This window comes from Hevea brasiliensis, chromosome 16, assembly GCF_030052815.1.
Source record: "Hevea brasiliensis isolate MT/VB/25A 57/8 chromosome 16, ASM3005281v1, whole genome shotgun sequence".
NCBI classification, from domain to species: Eukaryota; Viridiplantae; Streptophyta; class Magnoliopsida; order Malpighiales; family Euphorbiaceae; genus Hevea; species Hevea brasiliensis.
This window is the reverse complement of record NC_079508.1, coordinates 64,105,906-64,126,263: the sequence shown is the minus strand read 5'-3', so window position 1 is coordinate 64,126,263 and position 20,358 is coordinate 64,105,906. Positions and strand designations below refer to the sequence as shown.

The 20,358-nt window shown below is 31.5% G+C and overlaps 2 protein-coding genes across 2 annotated transcripts; one reads left to right on the top strand and one right to left on the bottom strand.

Moving 5' to 3' along the window:
• Positions 1-2,918: 2,918 nt before the first annotated feature.
• On the top strand, positions 2,919-5,497 carry LOC110672371 (UDP-arabinopyranose mutase 1). The gene is made up of 4 exons (XM_021835134.2): positions 2,919-3,324; positions 4,276-4,526; positions 4,631-4,799; positions 4,939-5,497. The coding sequence occupies exons 1-4, from the start codon at positions 2,965-2,967 to the stop codon at positions 5,251-5,253; spliced, it is 1,095 nt and encodes a 364-aa protein (XP_021690826.2). The 5' UTR covers positions 2,919-2,964; the 3' UTR covers positions 5,254-5,497.
• A 423-nt stretch (positions 5,498-5,920) lies between these two features.
• Positions 5,921-12,047, bottom strand: LOC110672354 (tRNA (guanine(26)-N(2))-dimethyltransferase 2). The gene is made up of 12 exons (XM_021835116.2): positions 11,560-12,047; positions 10,013-10,411; positions 9,783-9,870; positions 9,471-9,592; positions 9,195-9,334; positions 9,031-9,103; positions 8,119-8,207; positions 7,907-8,012; positions 7,300-7,512; positions 6,917-7,111; positions 6,702-6,779; positions 5,921-6,515 (listed from the first exon to the last, which is right to left on the bottom strand). Exons 1-12 carry the CDS (start codon positions 11,647-11,649, stop codon positions 6,270-6,272), a joined length of 1,839 nt encoding a protein of 612 aa, XP_021690808.2. The 5' UTR covers positions 11,650-12,047; the 3' UTR covers positions 5,921-6,269.
• Between the last annotated feature and the right edge of the window lie 8,311 nt (positions 12,048-20,358).

Genomic DNA, 20,358 nt, shown 5'->3' with positions numbered 1-20,358 from the left:
ATCATGTTGGACCTGTAAACTAAATATGCTATGCTTGTTTGATGGATTGGATGAGGGAGCTGAGCTCCCATTTATTTTATGTTGATGAGTATGTGGAGGGTGAGCTGAGCTCCCCAAATAACTATATATTGTGTTTACAGGTCGGGTGAGTCGAAAACTCCCCGTTGGTAAGTCCATTTTATGGCCGGACTCTGTCCATTTGTTTTCTTGAAATTGGGCCCAAATGGGCCTCAGCATTGGGTAAATGAACAGTTAGGCTTACTACGGGCCTCGGGGGCTTTAGGCTGGCCCAGGTCCTAGTGCCGGTCCGGCCCATAGGTTGGGTCGTGACAATTTTATTAATATTATATTATTTATAATTATTATTTTTATGATTTTATAATAATATTTAACTTATAATTATTATCTTATTAATACTAAATTATATTTATTATTTTTTATAAACAAAAAGAGAATATAATATATTTTTATTAATATTTTATTAAATAATATAAAATATATTTTTTATTTTTTCGATTAATTTGGTTATAACCAATAACCACCAGAATATTTTTGATATTGATTAATTTTAGTTTTCTCTTAATTTCAATTTGGTTAGATTAATATTTTTAGAATCAGTTAATAATTTAATTAGTTAAAAATTTAATTCGATTCAATTCAATTAACTTAATGCTCACCCCTATTTGAAATTGCTCTTAATGTAATTTGTTCTTTTGTGTAATTTTCTATTTTGTTAAATGAGAAATTTAAAGCATATACAAAGATAAAAATTGATTTCTTCTATTTTGAAATAAAAATCAAATAAATAATTTAAGAGGAAACTTCAAAAGCAATTAGGAGACTAAGATGTTGTAACTCAACTTAGGAACTTCAAGTTCTTATGAAATGCTAAAATTTGGCTTATTTGGTTAGATATTATCAAGCATGCAGCTTATTTGGTCAGACGTTATCCTTAACTTATAGATAAGTTAAAATTCTTATAAGGTGTTTAGTTTTACTACTTAATTTTAACTTTTGACTTAAAATATATTTTTTAATTTATTAATCAAATTAAAAATAAGAAATTACTTGTTTGATAAAATTACTTAAAAATAATATTTAATTAATTTAAGTGATTGATTAAATGGTATTTAAAAGTAGTTTAATTTATTAAAATTACTAAAAAAGATATATAATTAAACACTATAATTATTAAAATGAGTATAATATTAATATTTTTAAAAATTATTAGGATGATATAGTTTTTTATTTGGTTAAAAATTAATTTTGAAATAAGTAGATAAGTCATAAGTAAGATATCCTTATATATAATTTTTAATTTATTTTTAGCAATTTTTTTAATTTATAAATTAAACAAAACATTAATTTACTTACGACTTTTTACTTATAAATCAAATCAAACACTCTCTTAATTCATTCACTTCTCAATAAATAACTTGTTCACTCAGCCTAATTAAATTATCTTGTAAAAAGTGAATTTTCTAAGAAGTAAACTATTTGAATTAAACAAAGCCTAGCATCGTTTTTTCATTTTACCGCTCTTAAGAAGCAACAAATTAATTTAATTAATTTGAAAGGCCATTTTTTCCTAAAAAAGAGAGTACTTTCTGTGATAGTATAAAAATTACACAAGTGTGATTATTATAAATTCAATATTTTATATTTAAATTCATACACTTATTATATATTAAATATATATAAATTTTAAAGTAAATATTTAATTTAATAATTAATAAATTTATTTTTATATAAAATTGGGTTTGCATTATTGAATTACCTTTATGCGTTTGGCCTGAAATCCACGTACAGATGGTAAGCTGCACGTGGCGTCGCCAAAAACTCAAGTAAAGTGCATTAATGGACAAATGGGGATGCTATTTATTATTATTTTTTTTACCAATATATATATATATATATATATTAAAAACCAATTAACTACCAATTTTAAAGATGGCAACAAATCCATTAAAATGGTAAAACAATATTAGTCTTGGTTGGCATATTAATGGTAGAGATTTTTCAAAACTGAACTGATATGCATTTAGAATAATTTTAATAAATTATTAATTATTTTATCATTAAAAATCAATTTTTTTTAAATATGTTTTGAAATAGTTTCCAAGTTAAAACCACAATAACATAATATTCTTTATTTAAAAAAAAGATTTATTAATATAGAAAGAAATAATATTAAAAATTTTATAATTTTTATACAGTAATATGAAATTGATTTTAAATATAATTTAATAAAAAAAAATTTATAACTGAATGAAAACTTAGTTATTGTTATTATTGTTGTTAAATTTAATACATCTTAGTCTTAATAACTTCATAAACTTTTTAAAATTATTTTTTTCAAATTATTGAAACAAATTTTTTTAAAAAATATTCTCAAATTATTTTTTTTTATGTTCTAATTGCAATCTCAAATGAAATCTAATTCAATCCTTGATCTATTTTAAAAATGTTTTATTTTTAATTGCAATTTAAAAATATTATTCATGATTATATTTACGGATTGATTTTTCATAGTTGTTATCTTTTAACAAAATTTACAGAATATTTACCCAAAAATTACAGAATTAAAAAATGGTTAAATTTTTTAGACATCCCACCTTCATATTTTCACCTAATTTCTTACAAATAAATACAAAAAATTTTAAATTAATAATAAATAAATAAATAATTAAAAGCTGAATTTTTTTTAATTTAATTTTTTTATTTTTTTAAAAAATATTAAAAATTAAATAAAAAGTCTCCTCCTACACCTTGGAGTTCGACCCTATCCTTTGAACAAGTCACATTACCAGGAAAGCTCAGACACGTCTCCTACTCATCTTCCTCTACTAGTGCCGCTTTTTCCTCCTTCGCACGTGCCACTCATAATACCTCAGTATATATATCCCCCCACAGTCCTCTTGTCCTCCGATCACATTCGCTCACCGGTCCTTCTCTCTCAAATACATGCTCTGTTTTTCAAAAATGGTAGAACCTGCAACCGATACTCATGCAGCTACAAAGGTAGTGCCTTTGTTGAAGGATGAGCTTGATATTGTGATTCCCACAATAAGGAACCTCGATTTCTTGGAAATGTGGAGGCCTTTTTTTCAACCTTACCATCTTATCATTGTGCAAGATGGCGATCCTTCAAAGACCATAACTGTCCCTGATGGTTTTGACTATGAGCTATATAATAGGAATGACATTAACAGGATTCTTGGTCCTAAGGCCTCTTGTATCTCCTTCAAGGACTCCGCTTGTCGCTGCTTTGGCTACATGGTTTCCAAGAAGAAGTATATCTTCACTATTGATGATGATTGCTTTGTAAGCTCTCTTGATCTGCTACACTTCTTTTCTTTTACATTTTCTTTTATGTCTGCATCTGGGTTTTCGTTTTTCTTGTCAGATTATAGATCTCTATACTTCGTTTTATAATTTAAATTGGTTTGATCTATTAGGTGATATGGGTGTCGCTGATTTCGGATCTTGTTTGTCTTAGTACATTGTTTTTTTCCCCCTCGGTGATTTTGCGTGCTATTTCTGTACCTGTTGCATGATTTTGATCTGCACATCTTCTCTGTTACGGTAATCGGCGTCTTTCTTCAAAAAATAACTAGCTAAAACAGAGTTTTTTTTGAAAAATAGGTCTTCATCTATTTCTGCACCTTTATTAAAAATTATTTCTTGAAATTGCAAATAGAATCCACTTCCGCTGGACAGTTCGTATCAGCTATGAAAATACGAATTAATACATGGAAATGGTGCAGATGACAGTTCATAGTTAAATGTATTTGTTATTGATAAAAAATTGGTTCCAATGTGATCTAAAGCTGCAAATTCTCATCTATTAAATGATTGAATTGTATGATGAAGCTTTGGTCCTTCCTCGTTTTGGTTGGTGGGTCCTATGTGGGAATAAACTATAAACGTGACATTGGATTTTAAAGTTAAAATCGATGACCCTCCACCAGAAAACCCTCCCAAAGTGAATGGTCAACAGTTAATTGTAGTTGAGAGGAGATTTAGGATCATTAATATCTTGATAACCCTATGAATATATTAGATTATCACATGGTAGCTATGATGGAAGTTTATTGCAAGTATTTTGTTACCCTTGTTCTATGGAAGTACCTCTCCATATTCAGGCGGCTAATAATAAAAAAGATATCCTTTGGATAAGTGTTTAACCAGTTGGCCTTGCATAATTACTTATCTATGACTTGTTGGGATTTTTATACATCAGCATATGTGTTTAACTGTTGACAATATTATTAGGTTGCTAAGGATCCTTCTGGCAAGCCAATCAATGCACTTGAGCAGCACATCAAGAACCTTCTCTCCCCATCGACTCCCTTTTTCTTCAATACCCTTTATGATCCTTACAGAGAAGGTGCAGATTTTGTTCGTGGATACCCTTTCAGCCTTCGTGAGGGTGTCCATACTGCTGTTTCTCATGGCCTATGGCTCAACATCCCTGATTATGATGCACCTACTCAGCTTGTCAAGCCTCTGGAGAGGAACACAAGGTAACATGATTGATTCATGAATAGCAAATGGCCTTTGTATCCTTTCATCATGCATGAATAGCAAATGACCTTTGTATCCTTTCATTATGCTTATATTTTATTAGGTATGTGGATGCTGTTTTGACAATTCCAAAGGGTACCCTGTTCCCTATGTGTGGTATGAATTTGGCATTTGACCGTGAGTTGATTGGCCCTGCAATGTACTTTGGTCTTATGGGTGATGGTCAGCCAATTGGTCGCTATGACGATATGTGGGCTGGCTGGTGCACAAAGGTAAGTTTCTTCCCCCTCAATTTCTGTTACCTTATTCAATCTAGGTAGTCAGGTTTTAAGAATCCTTAAAACAATGTTATAACTAAACACATCTGCATATTTGAATCCTAACAGCAGTTAGTTGATGATTAATTTGTAGGTTATCTGTGACCATTTGGGACTAGGAATCAAGACTGGTCTGCCCTACATCTATCACAGCAAGGCAAGCAACCCATTTGTTAACCTAAGGAAGGAGTACAAGGGCATCTTTTGGCAGGAAGAGATCATTCCATTCTTCCAAGCTGCCACACTTCCCAAAGATTGCACTACTGTTCAAAAGTGCTACATTGAACTGTCCAAGCAGGTTAAGGAAAAGCTTAGCAAGGTTGATCCTTACTTCGATAAGCTTGCAGATGCCATGGTCACTTGGATTGAGGCCTGGGATGAGCTTAACCCATCTGGAGCTTCTGCCTAAGTAGCCAACGGAAAAGCATAATTGAAATTTTGATTATTGCCATTTTTCTTTTGGAAATTATTAATTTAAATACCATTACCCTGAGAAGAAACAGAAGTGAACTTTATACTTTTTAGTCATTGTATCTTTATTCCTGACCAGTGTGGTCAAATGCTTGGATCAGGACTTGTAATTTTATTTTATTTTTCATTTAACTTCTGGTCATGAACATTTCAGCAAATAAAAAAAATACATCTTAATAGCAGTCCAGAAATCTAGTTCTTTATCCTTATCTTCTTTTCTGTTCTGGGCCTTAGTTTTTAGTCATTGAGCAACGATGCTCGTCTTGTGTGTTGGCAACATGATTCCTAATAATAATAATACTGAAAAATTATGAATGATAAAAGCCTTTTTCCACTCACACAAACCATTTTGACTAGTGGACTGTGGGGTGATTGGTGTCTCTTCGGTCACTAACACATAACAATGCTTATCTAGTAACCCGTAAATAATAAACAAAACAGGCTAAAGTGATAAAAGGCAAAACAGCCCCAGAAGCCATAATATCCTAACCATAATCGAGTATAAAAAAAATTCAATTGATTTCCTACTATATTTAAGATTTTTCGTTTATAAAATTTCTGCTAATTTTATTTTACAAATTCTCACATTATTTAATAAAAAAAAATAAAACGTTAATACAAAGGTTTCTAGTTAAATGAAAGTACGAAAAAATGTTAATAACATTCCTCAACTTGAATATCCTTTGATCTTTCATAAGGGTAACAAAAAAGGCAAATGGTCACAACAAAATAGCAAGTCAATAAATATTAATAGCATGAAACAAATAACATCTTTCATCAAACTCAAAATTGGCGCAAGATTGCTGCTAGTTCTGCCACAGTTGTCAACTTCAATGGCATTTTGAAATTTCATTAAATTTCATTACTTGGGGGGTGTATGAGGCCTTCTCTCAGCAGAAAATCTATTCTGACAATGGACCAGTTCAGGTTTAGTACTATAAAACAGCTCCATTCTCATGAAATTGACATAGAAGCCTCCATTTCCTCAGTTTTTTGACGCTTGGCTTCAGGTTCTCCGCCGTTTTCATGGTTAAGATGTCCATTCACAGCCTCTGGACCCAAAAGCGAGACATGTTTCCTCGTAATTTGACGACCTGCCCTAAGTTTTGGCCCCCAATGCCTTTCAGGATTTGGAAGGAACCGAGCAACCTTCTTGGCTTGTGCCTTGCTGAGAGATGCAACAGCACGAGCAAAATTTGCCTGCAAAAAAATAAGAGCTAGAGAATTCAGGCACACGCCATATACATACGATACATAAGTGCATGTGCACAAACATATTGACCTAATTTGGTTCGCCTTTTATAGATTTGGTCTGCACCAGCATGAATGAAATGCTAACAATTTTTTTTTTTTTATAAAATCTGTAATTGCAGAAGTAAAACGTACTTGAAGAACTGGTTCTTTTGCAAGTATCACGCTTCCTGGTTGATCAGGTGCTTGAGCTTTCACAGGATGGATTTTGACCTACGTGAAAGACCATGATCCATAATTTCACAATGTTTTAACAGCAGGCAAAGATGAGATAGCAGAGAGCTTGATTAAATTATGAACTTCTTAACTATTACACGTGATAAAGGTGGACCTTGCAAATGAGTCCTTACCCAGCATCTCATTATATCCCAAATGACATCCATGGGAGCATCTGATTTTAAACCCAATGGATTCACATGTGTTCCAGAGATACGATATCCTGCATTGATCACGGCAGAACGGAAGATTACTGCCTGTGGGGAAGTGCACTTTAGTGTTGCACAGAGGTTGTGCAGACTCAAAAAGAGAGGAACATCAGGCAATTCCTGCAAAAAGTACACCATGGGAATAAGAACATCCATTTTAGCAATAATTGAACCTTGGCCTTTGTTTCTATTTCAGCAAAATAAATGTGAACGAAAATCTTCCAATAAATTTTTGGTTTGCATATGTACAAAATAAGGGGATATTTAACATCGACACAGAAAAATGCGAACAAACTAAGAGAACAAACCTCAGATATTGTTGTCAATACTGCAGAGATGTGATCATAAGCAGGATACTGGTCCTTCATAGATTTTACACCTTCTACTATGGAAGTTACCCATTCTTGATCATGAATAGAAGCAGACCATATTGGTCCACCCATGTTAAATTTCTTCCCACAGTCACTGCACTCTTGAGGAACAGTGGGACCAAACCCAGGCAGATACCTTACACTGCTGTTCTGAAAAATAAAAACCACATATTATACCAAGTCCTCAAACTATTTAAAGTTCAAAAAACTAACAAAGGTTACATTCCATCCCATGGACAGGTTGCTCACTCCCACCACCTCATATTGTTTATCTTGGTTCCATTTTGCACAAGTTTTAAGAAGCAGTTTGAATAAATAACGTCACATTTTTATAAAATTCTATTTCTAAAATTATCCTTATAAAAGAGAAATAAAAGGAGAAAAAAGAAAATAAAGTTTCTCAGCAAGTCAGAAAAAAAAAATTGAAATGAAAGTGATCAGAACTTGTCATCTAGTTTATGCAAATTAGATGTCTTTTCCCAAGCAATGAACTCACTGATAACAAACAACTACCAGAGGTAGAAAATAAAAATGGGATGCAAACCTTGGAGATGGTCCTCCCAATAGGCTGAAGATGAAAAGAATCACAACCAATGCATTGATAAACATAAGAGAGCTTAAGAGGAGTATTTTTCATTGCACTTGCAGAACTGCAAACAATAATTTGAACTTTCTGTCAACATCATATTAAAGTGTTATATTCTTTTTTTTCTTAAAGGTAAAATGTCTAAAAATCGAAACAATAAAGCCACGTACGTGTATACACGAACAAAAACTCTAACATAGAAGTCCATTCGGACAGATAATACAGGAACAATGTAACGCTTGTAGCGATTTGCATGGCTCTGCAGTAAAAAGGAAAAAAAAAAAAAAAAAAGAAGAAGAAGAAGAAGAAAAACACAATTAGTCCAGCAAAAGAAAATTTATAAAATAACAGAAATATTATTTACGTCAAAGTGTTAATCCTCAAATGTATGCAAGGAACAAATGAGGATTCAAGAATTATACTTTTAACACAGTGCAAAAGAACAAAAAATAAAAAACAAGTCACAATCTAAGCAGCACAGAGAATAGTCAGGCAAGATCTATCCAAGCCTCATATGAAAAACCCTAAAGATGCAAATTATAAAGAGTTAAATACAAACTAAAAATGACATAACAAAACAGCAGAAACATCAGCCAAGTTGTGCGGGCTTTAAGGCTTTTTAAAATTACATTTACATCTACTATAGAGTCCGCAAAAAACAATAGTCCAAAGGAGGATGTTTTTTCCATTGTATAGAAGGATGTACTAGATTCATGAGATGAATTGAAGGCTTCGTAATACATCCTCCAGTATGTCTTTGAATTGGTCACCGTTTCACCAATGAATAAGGAAAAATGAAACTTTGAAGAGCAGATACCTAGGAAAAGTACATTACTCAAGAAAGCATTCTCAAAATGTCAACTACATACGGTGCTGTCACAAATAGCAATGAAAACCACACTTCTTGAGGGGGAATATAAAGAGAGAGACTTGAGGAACTCGAACAGTTTTGCTAATTTAAGTTTTTGTAAGTGAACACCTAAACAAGTTGACAAGAAAATACCAATGTCATTTCTTTACAATTTCTTTTAAACAAAACATCATATGATAAAAGATAATAATTTTCAAAAACATAACAGTACCTCAATGCAGGCAAGAAGGATCCTCAAAGCCATTTCATGGCAATATTTCCCTCTCAATGGATAAGAGCCATACCTAATTCCACAAGAATTTTTTTAGAAAGTAAGCCATAAATGATGAATCTCAAAACACTATTAAAATCTAAATAAGGGTTGCGAAATCTTACTTGGAATAGCAAACCTCACCATTACCTCCACAAAGCACTGCCATGTCGGTTGCTGTACACATCAACAAGCCGCCATCAACAACAGATTGAATTGCAGAGTCCAAAAATATCGAAGGTGATCCATAGGGATCAAGATCAACCTGAAACAATATTGACCAATAAAAAGGAATGAGCAGGCCTAAAATACACATGTTGAGATAAACAAAAAAAACAAGATCCATTTTACTTTCATATTTCAAGGAAGCTAAATTAAACATTGAGATAAAATATGTGTACCATATCAAATTCTTTTGGGTGGGTAAGCATATACACACGAGCATCAGCAAGATGTGATTCCACCTTTGAAATTGCCACTGAACCATTGAACTTTATGTTTCTCCTGCAAGCTTCAACTGATGCTGCAGAAGGAAAATAACAGAATATCTTTTCTGATGTATAATTTATTTGGGCACCAAAAATGAAACAAATATGAAAATTACACTCTCTATAGGTTTCATTTATGCTTCCTGGCCTCATGCATGAATATGTCTTTCAGGAATCAAGGAACAGAACAAAGTCTTCTAGAAAAGTTAGCACCCAAGAATTTACCTTTGTCATTGTCCAAGGCCACAACTTTACCAATCCCTTCAACCTCACGAGCATATCTTAGAGCTCTTAACCCAGAAGCTGACAGTGCCTATATATCCAGAAGGATAGTACTTGAAGGTGATTCAATAACAATACAACATACATATATAAAATGAACTACAAAAATAATAGCAAATAGTAAATTGAAAGGGCATAAAAATACATAGAAAAATAGAGATTCATAATAAAACCTCAAGAACTCTTGGAGGCTCCAGCTCCCCTCGAACTTTACGCTCTGTGGTCTTCATTGGTTCTTCTGATATATTACAAGGTTCATCCTCTGTTATCTCTTCTGACGCTTCACATTCTCCATTAAATATTTCATTATCCACAGCAGGCTCGTTAGATACCTCTTCTGCAGCAGATCCTACAGCATCTTTGTGAGATATCTTTTCTTCACATTCTCCATTTGATTTTTCACTATCCACAGCAGGCTTATCAGATACTTCTTCAACAGCAGATCCAGAAGCATCTTTATCAGATACCTTTTGTACAGATTTTGTTCTTCTGGACAACCTTGCTTCATGTTCCTCTTTGCGTTTAGATATAAATGTCCTTAGGACAGCAATGGATAAGTCTCTGTTGTGAACCTGAGCATTTTCCAAGCTCAAAATTTAGGACTTTCATAAAACACAAGGAAGCCATAATCCTAGCATGTACCCATATCAAAAAGAATCCCGGAATATAGTTTCTGCACATATGCATAGAGAATTTAAAGGGATACATTGCGGTGAAATTAACTGTACTATTGGTACATTAGTTGATAAAAAGACCTGTGAAACCCACCGAATATTTCGCAGCAGAGATGGGATACTTGACTTCTATGGGATGTTTTTTGTAATAAATTGATTGCAGAAGTTTATGTAAGTGAAACAAGGAAAAGTTCCACTACTGCAGCTTGCATTTCTTAAGTAACAATTCCTGCAACGGTATTATCATTCCCAACATGACAAAAATTTGAGATTTTGACTCCTGAGCCTAATAACTATGGCTGGGAAGGTCAGTAAGATGATGAGTGTTAGTCTAGGGTATGCCAGCTTCCTTATGACCTAGCTCTTTACAAAGAGGCACATAATATGATTTTCATTATTAATTATTATAATTAAATAAAACCACGTTTTGTTCTTTCTTTTGGAAAAAAAAATTAATATTTTATTTACATTTTTGTTTGTTCTCTACCATTTTCAGTAAAGCTTCTTACTTCAATCAGAAAACCAGATACGAAACATGCCTTTTAGTAGTTGGCAAAAGAAGATATTTACATGTTGGATTTACAAATTACTTATTTGTGGACCATATAAAGCAATTTCAAACCGTAAAAGTTAAAAAGAAGGGCGAAAATGGCGAACCATTAATGTAACACAATTATACTCCTTTCATACTGAGCGCAGAGAAGGCTCTGTTCTCCACTATTGTGATCAGATATCGCTTTAAACATTCACATTAGGGCACATTGTAACATAATTAGTCTCAAGATCAAGCTCAATCATCGAAGAAACGAAATAAAACACAAATTCTCATTCTTTGTTCTTCTAATCTAAGTTAAAGAAAAAAAAAATACATAACTTTAAGACCACAACTTCTTCCAATCCCAAAGGTTCAATTCTCTTCTGATCATCAAGTAAAAATCATAATTCCATTCCCAAAAACTCACCTCATACACAAAACCCAAGTAAAAAACAGCAGACCAAACACACTTAATTAACCATAAAAAAATTAAAAGAAAAGATTTTGAAACCTGGGCTTTGTTGAAAAACACTTTGTTTTTGTTATGCATAAGAATCTCAGCCTTTCCCTCCTTGATAATGGTATAGTCATCGAGATCCATAGTCAATGTTTCTCTGTTTTCATGCACCAACAACAGATTAATCTTGTGGGTCTTTGCTTCTCCTTCTGCAACTTCTCTCTTATGATTCTCTTCAGGTTTCTGCTTCCCGGATATTGAAGATAAAGACTTTAGAAATGATAGGCTCGGGTATTTGCTGAGTTGAGATTTTTTTGCGGCTTTCAGAGTTCGTGTAACCGCAAGTTCATGGAACTAAAGAGCGTTATATCATGGGTGTCCACTTCCTCAATTACTTCAAATTTGCAACTTCCCTTAAACCCTAATTTCTCTCCACCGTTTAAGTATGAATTACCTTCTACTTCATTGCTGAAGTGAGCTGGAGGATTGTGTTTTCATTGGGTGGGTTTTGAAACTTGGGTGGAGGTCGGATCTTTGATCACTTGGGCTGATTTTGGACTCTACAAGTATGAGCCTAGTTGAAACAATTTTATTTATTTATCCAATTATTTTCTGCTTTGAACAAAGACTTTTTAAATTTATTTATTTTTAAAAATAAATTTTATTGTTTGATAAATTATTTATTATATAATATCATTTTGTAAAATTTAATTTCAATCTTTTTAATATATTATTGAAAATTAAAATTTGTAAGTAGTCCATTTTTTATCATTCAATCATTAGATGGTAAATTTCATTAGCCATTCCTAAATTTAGAAGTTATTTTACTTTCATAGTTAAATTTTAATTTATAACAATAAAATTTTTTAATTTTAATTATATTTAAAAAATTATATTAATTGGCAAATTAATATAAAAAAATATAAAATTACTATTTTATCACTCTCTAAAAAATTACTATTTCGTTCACTTTCTCTCTTATTTTTTATGATTAAATTAATTAATAATTAGTAGTAAATAAAATTATTTTATTTTTAGTAAAATTAATATTTTTAAATTTATCAATAAAATTATTCATTAATTTATATTTTTATCTATTATTTTTATTATTGATTTAAATTTTATTAAAATTTTATTGAATTTATCAATAAATAATTATATTTTCCCTTTTAATTTTAAAATACAAAATTCTAAATTTTATTTCAACTAAATAATTTAACTTAAGTATCAATTAATTTTCTTGTCGTCTTTAATATATTTTTTTTTAATTCTAAAACATATTAATTGATCCCTAAACTTATTATTGTAACTATTCAAAAGTTTTAAGGAGGTCCAATTTATGCTAGAATAGTTTAGCATTACTCTTTTATTTGATTATTAAATTATTATATCCCAATTCTTTGCATCTCTTATTTGGACATGTCACATCTTACCCCTCTGTAAGGCATAACATGATCCCGTAGAATACCTTGTAACACCCTTACATGCATAGTCCTATGCAAATCACTGCTCCAGTGACTGGTGTCAGTCTAGACAATTAAGAGGATTAGAATCATATTTAAGTTACTGAGAAAAGCCCTGAATGAAAATAAATAGTGATTACCAGAAGGTCAAGTATAAATAAGAAAAATAAAACATAAAAAGTTAAATGAGCCAGGGGTCACAGCGATGGGTGACCACACCGGTAAGTGACTGCGAAGTCAACTGTAACCCTAAATTCGTATGGGACATTGTGACATCGCATTCTTAGGAAAAATTGCGAAGTTATGGGAAATGTGAAAATCACAGAAAAAGGTTGAGAACCAGATTAAATAATTAGGTTAGAGTTCCGAAAGAAATACGATATTATTGGCAAATCGGATTAGACCGGTGAGGGGCAAATTGGTCAATTCACCCCTAGAGGTGACTCATGGTCTAACTGTCCAATAAAATTTGAGAAATGAAAATTTTGAAATAGAGAATTAAATTAAAGAAACAAGGAAAAATAAAGGAAAAAGAAAAAAAGAGAAAATTATAATTTTTGACATCATCAAAGTTGCATAAGCATGATGCAATAAAGTCTAATATTAAATAATTTAATTTGTGGGATAATTATGGCATAAAGGAGTTAAAAAATTAAAAGAAAAAAAAGAATTTCCCTTCTTTCTTCTTCCTTGAAGTGGCCATCCTCTCTCCTCTCCCTCTCTTTTTATTTGTCCACCATTAAAGCTTATATTTAAGCTTTCAAAACCATAAATTACACCATAAATTTCCTAATTCCTCAAGTTAAATCTTGATTTTGAGTTTTGAAAATAAGATTGGGAGTAAGAAATAGAAGGGAATTAAAGCTTTGGGAAACTTCATATAAGGTTAGTGATTCTTTCATTTCTTTCCTTATATTTATGATTAGATAATTTAACTAAGTTAAAAATTGTTGATAATTGAAACAAAATGATGAGCAAATGGACCATAGAGAATTCAGCTAACCTAGGGAAATATTGGATTTGATGAAAAAATTTTAGAATTAATTGAGTATGTGAACTCAATTGAGTGTGTAAAGATGTATGGTATACTTTAATTCATGAATTATGCTAAGTAGAGAATTAGGGTTCTTGACCCTTAGGGTTTTAGGGAGGAAATTTGAGAAATTAGTAAATTGATGTACTTTGACCTAAATGAGACTCAAAATGTTCAGTTGAGAAAAATTAAGATGTGTTTGAATAGTTAGAAGTAAAACCAAATTCGAATAGGTAGGGGTCCAATTCTGGATAGCCTGACCTAGGTCCTTTTCAGGGACCAAAACTATAATTCTGCCACTCCAATCGGTGTGAGGCCAATTGGAGATGAAAATAGACATAAAATGACACATTTTTCGTGCAGAAACTATGCCCAGAAAATGACTCTAAGTTAGTAAACAATTAGGTCAAATTCGAAATTGGCACACTGCCACTGTATAAAAATGATCAAATGAACAGTGTTTCTTTATTTGGCTATAACTTGGTCTAGGCAGGTCCAAATAACCTGATTTTTGAACCATTAGAAAGCTATGACATAGTACTACAACTTTCATGAAGAACACCAATCCAAATTCTACCCATAACCAAGTCATTTTGCCACCCAAAGTTGGTTGCCCAAAACTGCCAGAACCAAAAACCTGCCCAGAATTATGGGTAGATATAAATTCAGCCAGCCTTAGGAAAATGGTCATAACTTGAGCTACAAAACTCCAAATGGAGTGATTCAAAAAGGGAATTTAAGAAGAAACATTAAGGAACAACTTTGATGAAGGAAAGTTGACCAAAATTCTACTGTAAACAGATCAATAGAACAGTATAAATAAGTAACCCAAAACTGAAATTTTGAGATTTAATCCTAATAGACTTTGAATTGAATTTGGCAATCAATGCCAATAAAAACATGATTCAAAATGTGGTATGTGAGTACAATTATAATTAATAAACCTATTTAGTAGGAAAAAGTCAACATTTTGACTTGAATAGTGCAATGAATAGTAACTCCAAAATACAAAATTCAAAGGATACCAATTTAAGCAAATGTAAAATAAATTAATGGATTTATTATGAGATATGGTACTAAAACATTGTAAACTGTGTGTTTCAGTTGAAAAAGAGACTGGAAATGGATCTTCAAGGAAAAACTAAAATTTGGAGTAAAGATGTTTATGCACAACTAGTATTTTTATTGGTTATGTTTCTTCATATGTCTTTTGACTAAATGATTTTATTTCTTATTGTATTATGTTTATCAAATATTGAATTTATCTCAACAATTATTGAAATGTGTTATGGTATGAATGAGTTTAGTTTTAGAAAATGAAATTAGTTATGATTTTATTTTGTCATGAATTGAATAAAGTTAGCTTTGAAAAAATTTTGATTGAAACATACTTGACATGAAAAATTGATAAAATTTGTTTTGAATTGTGATGAGCATAAAAATTATAAGATATTGGAATTGACATTGAATTGAATTATTTTGTGATTATGCTCACAAAAAGGACAAAGAGATTTATGATATTGTTTTATATCTCACTATAGATGCTTGACTAGGTTATTACACGTCTCTCTCATTTGTTGAGGAGACAATGGAGTTAGCTTTGTTTTATTTTGAATACCATGGTATGTGCACAGACTCAGGTTCTCCTCTTATTAGAGGTTAGATCTAAGTTTTTCATTGGCCCTTTCGGAAGTTGCATTATTGTGGTGTGTACTGTGCACGATGATTGACCTCCCGGACCATAGGGAGTTAGAATCGCCCCGAAGATGGCCCTTACGGATTAGTCTTGCATAGTTAGTGAGATAAAATGGGTTTTGAATAGTAAGAATTGTGATTTCAAATAGGATTTATGCATAATTGATTTTATTGGAATTAATATTTGTTTCCATAAATTACTGGAATTACTTTAAATGTTCAGTTTTGATTTGATAAATTGAAATTTTTGAGTAGAGTTATTTTAACAAATGATTTATTTTATTGGCAAGAAATATTTTGATTTTTAAAATTTTGATTGAATTTCAAGATTTTCAAATTATTTGCTAAAATTTTAGTAAGGTATTGCATATTATGTTTTAAATTATGGTTGTGCACCGCTGAGTTCTCCACTCAGCAATAGTTTTGTATGTTATTGCAGGTGAAAGTAAAGATAGAGCAGTAGAGTGAGGTTTTCGGTAGCTGCGCCTTGAAGACTCATTGGGATTAACTTCGGGTATATTAGAGGTATATCCTTGTACATTAGATTTCGACGTATGCATGTAATTATATGTATGTAAATTGTTTGAGCAGTTGTACAAGAACTTTTATAATATTATTTTGGGTATGTAATTAAAATGTAAATTATTGTAATATTCAAATTTATTTTTGAGTTTTGTAATCAATGTAAGTAATTAAATTTTTGTAAATTGTGAATGAGAAATTATTTTTTTTTTGAAATGAGATGCTTCGAATTGCGGTTGATTTTGAGTTGAGCTTCTTGTATGAGATTGTGAGATGAAATGGATTTGTATTGGAGTTATAGTTGAGTAAAAATATTAGAAGTGTGTTTCTTTTTAGGTTTTGAAGAACTGTTTTCTCAAAATAAAGCCGGTACTCTATCGGAATTTTTGTAAAAATTGCGGTAATTTTAAATATCCAAAATTTTGATTTGTGACTTAATGTCAATTAAAAGTTTTAATAGTTGTGAAAAAAATTTACCCACCAACTTAAAAATATATAGAAATTATTTTAAAATCTCTTGTAGTATATTTAATAGGTTACCGGTAGGTGAAGTACTGTAATTTGTTAGGTGTACTACGGGATCATGTTATGCCTTACAGAGGAGTAGGGTGTGACATACCTAATGAACTACCGAACTTCACCAACCGATAACTCATTAAGTACACTACTAGGGATTTTGAAACTATTTTCTTACTTTTTGGAAGTGGTGAGCATTTTTGGTAGGAACTAAAAACATTTAATTGAAAATTAAAAGCTAGTTAAAATTGTTGTCCATTTTATTTTTTCGCAAATTCTGGAAAAATTTTGACAAAATGCCAGTAGTAATTGAGAAAAACAAAAAATTTTACCTGTAGAATAACACTCTAATAATAATACACTTCACCAATTCAACCACAAAAACTCAAATCAACACAATTCTCATCCTTCTCCACAATTCAAAATAAAATTTTATCTCAAATAGTTCAAATTAAGCCATGCACAATGCATTCAAAATAAGAAATTTACATTTGTAATTAGATTTACAGACATAAAAATCCAAAAGACAATATTATTAAATATTAACTGTATAACTGCTCAGTTACAAAAGTACATATGACTACAAAATTATTTACATCAAGAAATTACAAGGGTATAATCAAATACCCGTACAAAAGTCTCTGGGTAGTCCCCACAATCAGCAGCTCACTTTGTTGCTTTTTCTTTGCCTCTATCTGCGACAGTAAAATGAGCTATCACTGAGTATGAAAATACTCAGTGGTACACAATAATATGTAAAATGCATAATATAAAACATTTATGAATAATTCACAATTCAAAAATCTCGCAATCACATTTCACAATTTTTCAAAGATCATTATAGCACAGTTTTGGTCAAACAATTTAATAAATATAGTGTTGTCAATTCATACACAACTTAAGTCATGACACAAAATTTTCGATCAATGCCGTGTTGTACACCACGACAAAGTAATCTACAATCTCACTAATCGAAATCAATGATGGAGGTGGCTAGCTAGCTAATGAGCACTCATCCAATCTCGACCTCAACAGGTAAGCTAGAGAGGGAGGAAAATAAACGATCTCAACCTCATAAATGGAGGAGGAATAATGTGGTACTGTTATACTAAGTGTGAACACAAAATCAATTCAAAATAATTTATTCAAATAATTTGTGAGAAATCTCGCCAATTTTCAAAGTCATATTCACAATCATAAATGGCAACACAATTCATAATTAACTCAAAATCAAATTTTCAAGAATCATATATTTAAACAAAAATTACTGTGCACAGACCTGATATGAGTCGCCTCTAGGCCTTAACTCAATCACTTATCCCTTCCGGGTCTTTTTCAACTAAAACACACAATTTATAGTGTTTCAGTATCTTATCTCATAATAAATCCAATAATTAAATTCATGTATACTCAAATTTAGTCTTAATATGCATAAACTAACTCTCTTGAAAATTTTCATTTCAGGATTACTATTCATGGTACTATTCAAGTCAAAATATTGACTTTCTTATGCTTAATAGGTATAGGAAATCTTTAGGTCTCCTAGGCCCAATTGTAAATTTTCAGATTTGGCATCCTGTTTTACACTATTCCATTGGTCAAGTTGCTATTAGAAATTTACAAAGTGTTCTCATAAAACTTGTTCCTTAATGTCTTAACTTTAATTCCCTTTTTGAATCACTTCATTTGAAGTTTTGTAGCCCAAGATATAGCCATTTGAACATGGTTGGCCGGATTAGTCTAACCCAAATTTCTGGGCACCTACTTTAGTTCTGGCAGTTTTGGACCAGTAATTTTAGGTGGCAAAATGACTGGGTTATGGGCAGAATTTGGGTTGGTGTTCTTCATGAAAGTTGTAGTGCTATGTCATACCTTTCCAATGCCAAAAAAATCAGGTCATTTGGACCTGTATAGCCCAAGTTATAGCCAAATAAACAAATACTGTTCATTTGGTCATTTTGGTACAGTGGCAGTGCACTACACCCAGGTTTGACCTAATTATTCACTATGTTATGGTCATTTTATGGGCATAGTTTCCAAATGAAAAATGTGCCATTATGTGTCTGTTTTCATTTCTAATTAACTTCACACCAATTGAGTTGATAAATTTTTAGTTTTGGTCCCTGAAAGAGACCTAGGTCAAGCTGCAAGAATAAGGTCCTAACCAATCCAAATTGCAATCTCATTCTACCAATTCAAACACATCACAAATGGTCCTAATTTACCATTTCTCACCTCAATTAAGGTCAATTGCATTAATTGACCATTTCCCCAAAATTTTTCCAAATTTTCAAAATACTCAAGAACCCTAATTATACAATTGTGTAATTTAATGCAATTAAAGTTTATACTCAACCTCTATACACTTAATTCAACTTAATTAATGCTTCAATTCCATCAAAATCATAAAATTCCAATACCCTTATATTCTGGCCGAAAATCCTCTTTGGTCCGTTTTCCTTTAATTTTAAGTTAAAATCTAAGTTACTTGAACTAAAAACATAAGTGTTAAACAAAGAAATTCCAAGCTTGTATTCAAGCTTGTATTCAATCACCAAATTTTCTTCACTTTCCTCTTTGCTTTCTTCTTCAATCTCCTTCTTAAGTTTGGATAACAAGTTTTAATGGAAAGTTTTGGGGGATTTAGGTTTAATTAAGTAGAAAATCAAGCTTGTATTCAAGCTTTAATGGAGGTTGCACATGGAGGGGAGGGGAGAGGAGCAAGCAGGCCAAAAATGGGGAGAAGACAATAAATGAATTTTTTTTTCTCTATTTTGGTTATTTTATGTATAATTAATTTAATTTGACTTAGTCAAAATTTCTGGGAAAATAATTACCACTTTTGACACCATATGTGATGTCATAGGTATGATGTAATAAATCATATTTTCAATTCTTTTTCTTTTTCCTTTATTTTTTTTATTAGTTCTTTAATTAAATTCTTAGTTCCGAAATTTTCGTTTCTCTGATTTTATTGAACAGTTAGGTCAGGAGTCACCTCTAGGGGTGAATTGACCAAATTGCCCCTCGCCGGTCTAATTCAGTTTGCAAGTAATTTAATATTTTTTTCGAATCCCTGACCTAATTATTTGACTTACTTAATAATTCTTTTTAGTGATTTTCTCTTTTCCACTAGGTTCGTAATAATCCTAAAGGACCGTGGCATCACATTTTCCGATTCAGAATTCGGGTTATGATGGCCTTCGCATTCACTTCCCAAGAAGGTCACCCATCATTGTGACTCCCGGCTTCTTTAACTTCTTATGCTTTGTTTTGCTTATTTATACTTACTTATCAGGTAGTCTCTATTTATTTTCATTCAAGCCTTATCTAGGTGTCTTAGATGTGGTTCTAATCCCCTTAATTGTCTGGACCAACATCGATCACCGAAAAAGTAAAATATAACAGACCATACAAATAGGGGTGTTACAATTCTCCCCCTCTTAAAATAAATTTTGTCTTGAAATTTTACCTGGTATCAGTCTCTGAACAACTGTGGGTGCTGTCTCATATCCTCCTCACGTTCCCAAGTAGCTTCTTGGCTCGAATGATGGTTCCACAGCACTTTAACCAACAATGTCTGCTTTTTCTGTAGCTGCTTCACCTTATAAGCTAGAATCTCTA

What these genes read in the sequence shown, in the direction of transcription:
- LOC110672371 (XM_021835134.2), top strand. Translation starts at nt 2,965, where the DNA reads ATGCTCTGTTTTTCAAAAATGGTAGAACCTGCAACCGATACTCATGCA. An exon ending in CTATTGATGATGATTGCTTT is followed by an intron (nt 3,325 to 4,275) that starts GTAAGCTCTCTT and finishes CAATATTATTAG; the next exon opens with GTTGCTAAGGATCCTTCTGG. An exon ending in CCTCTGGAGAGGAACACAAG is followed by an intron (nt 4,527 to 4,630) that starts GTAACATGATTG and finishes ATATTTTATTAG; the next exon opens with GTATGTGGATGCTGTTTTGA.
- LOC110672354 (XM_021835116.2), bottom strand. Translation starts at nt 11,649, where the DNA reads ATGGATCTCGATGACTATACCATTATCAAGGAGGGAAAGGCTGAGATT. An exon ending in TGTTTTTCAACAAAGCCCAG is followed by an intron (nt 10,412 to 11,559) that starts GTTTCAAAATCT and finishes GAAAATGCTCAG; the next exon opens with GTTCACAACAGAGACTTATC. An exon ending in TATTGACAACAATATCTGAG is followed by an intron (nt 7,112 to 7,299) that starts GTTTGTTCTCTT and finishes TACTTTTTGCAG; the next exon opens with GAATTGCCTGATGTTCCTCT.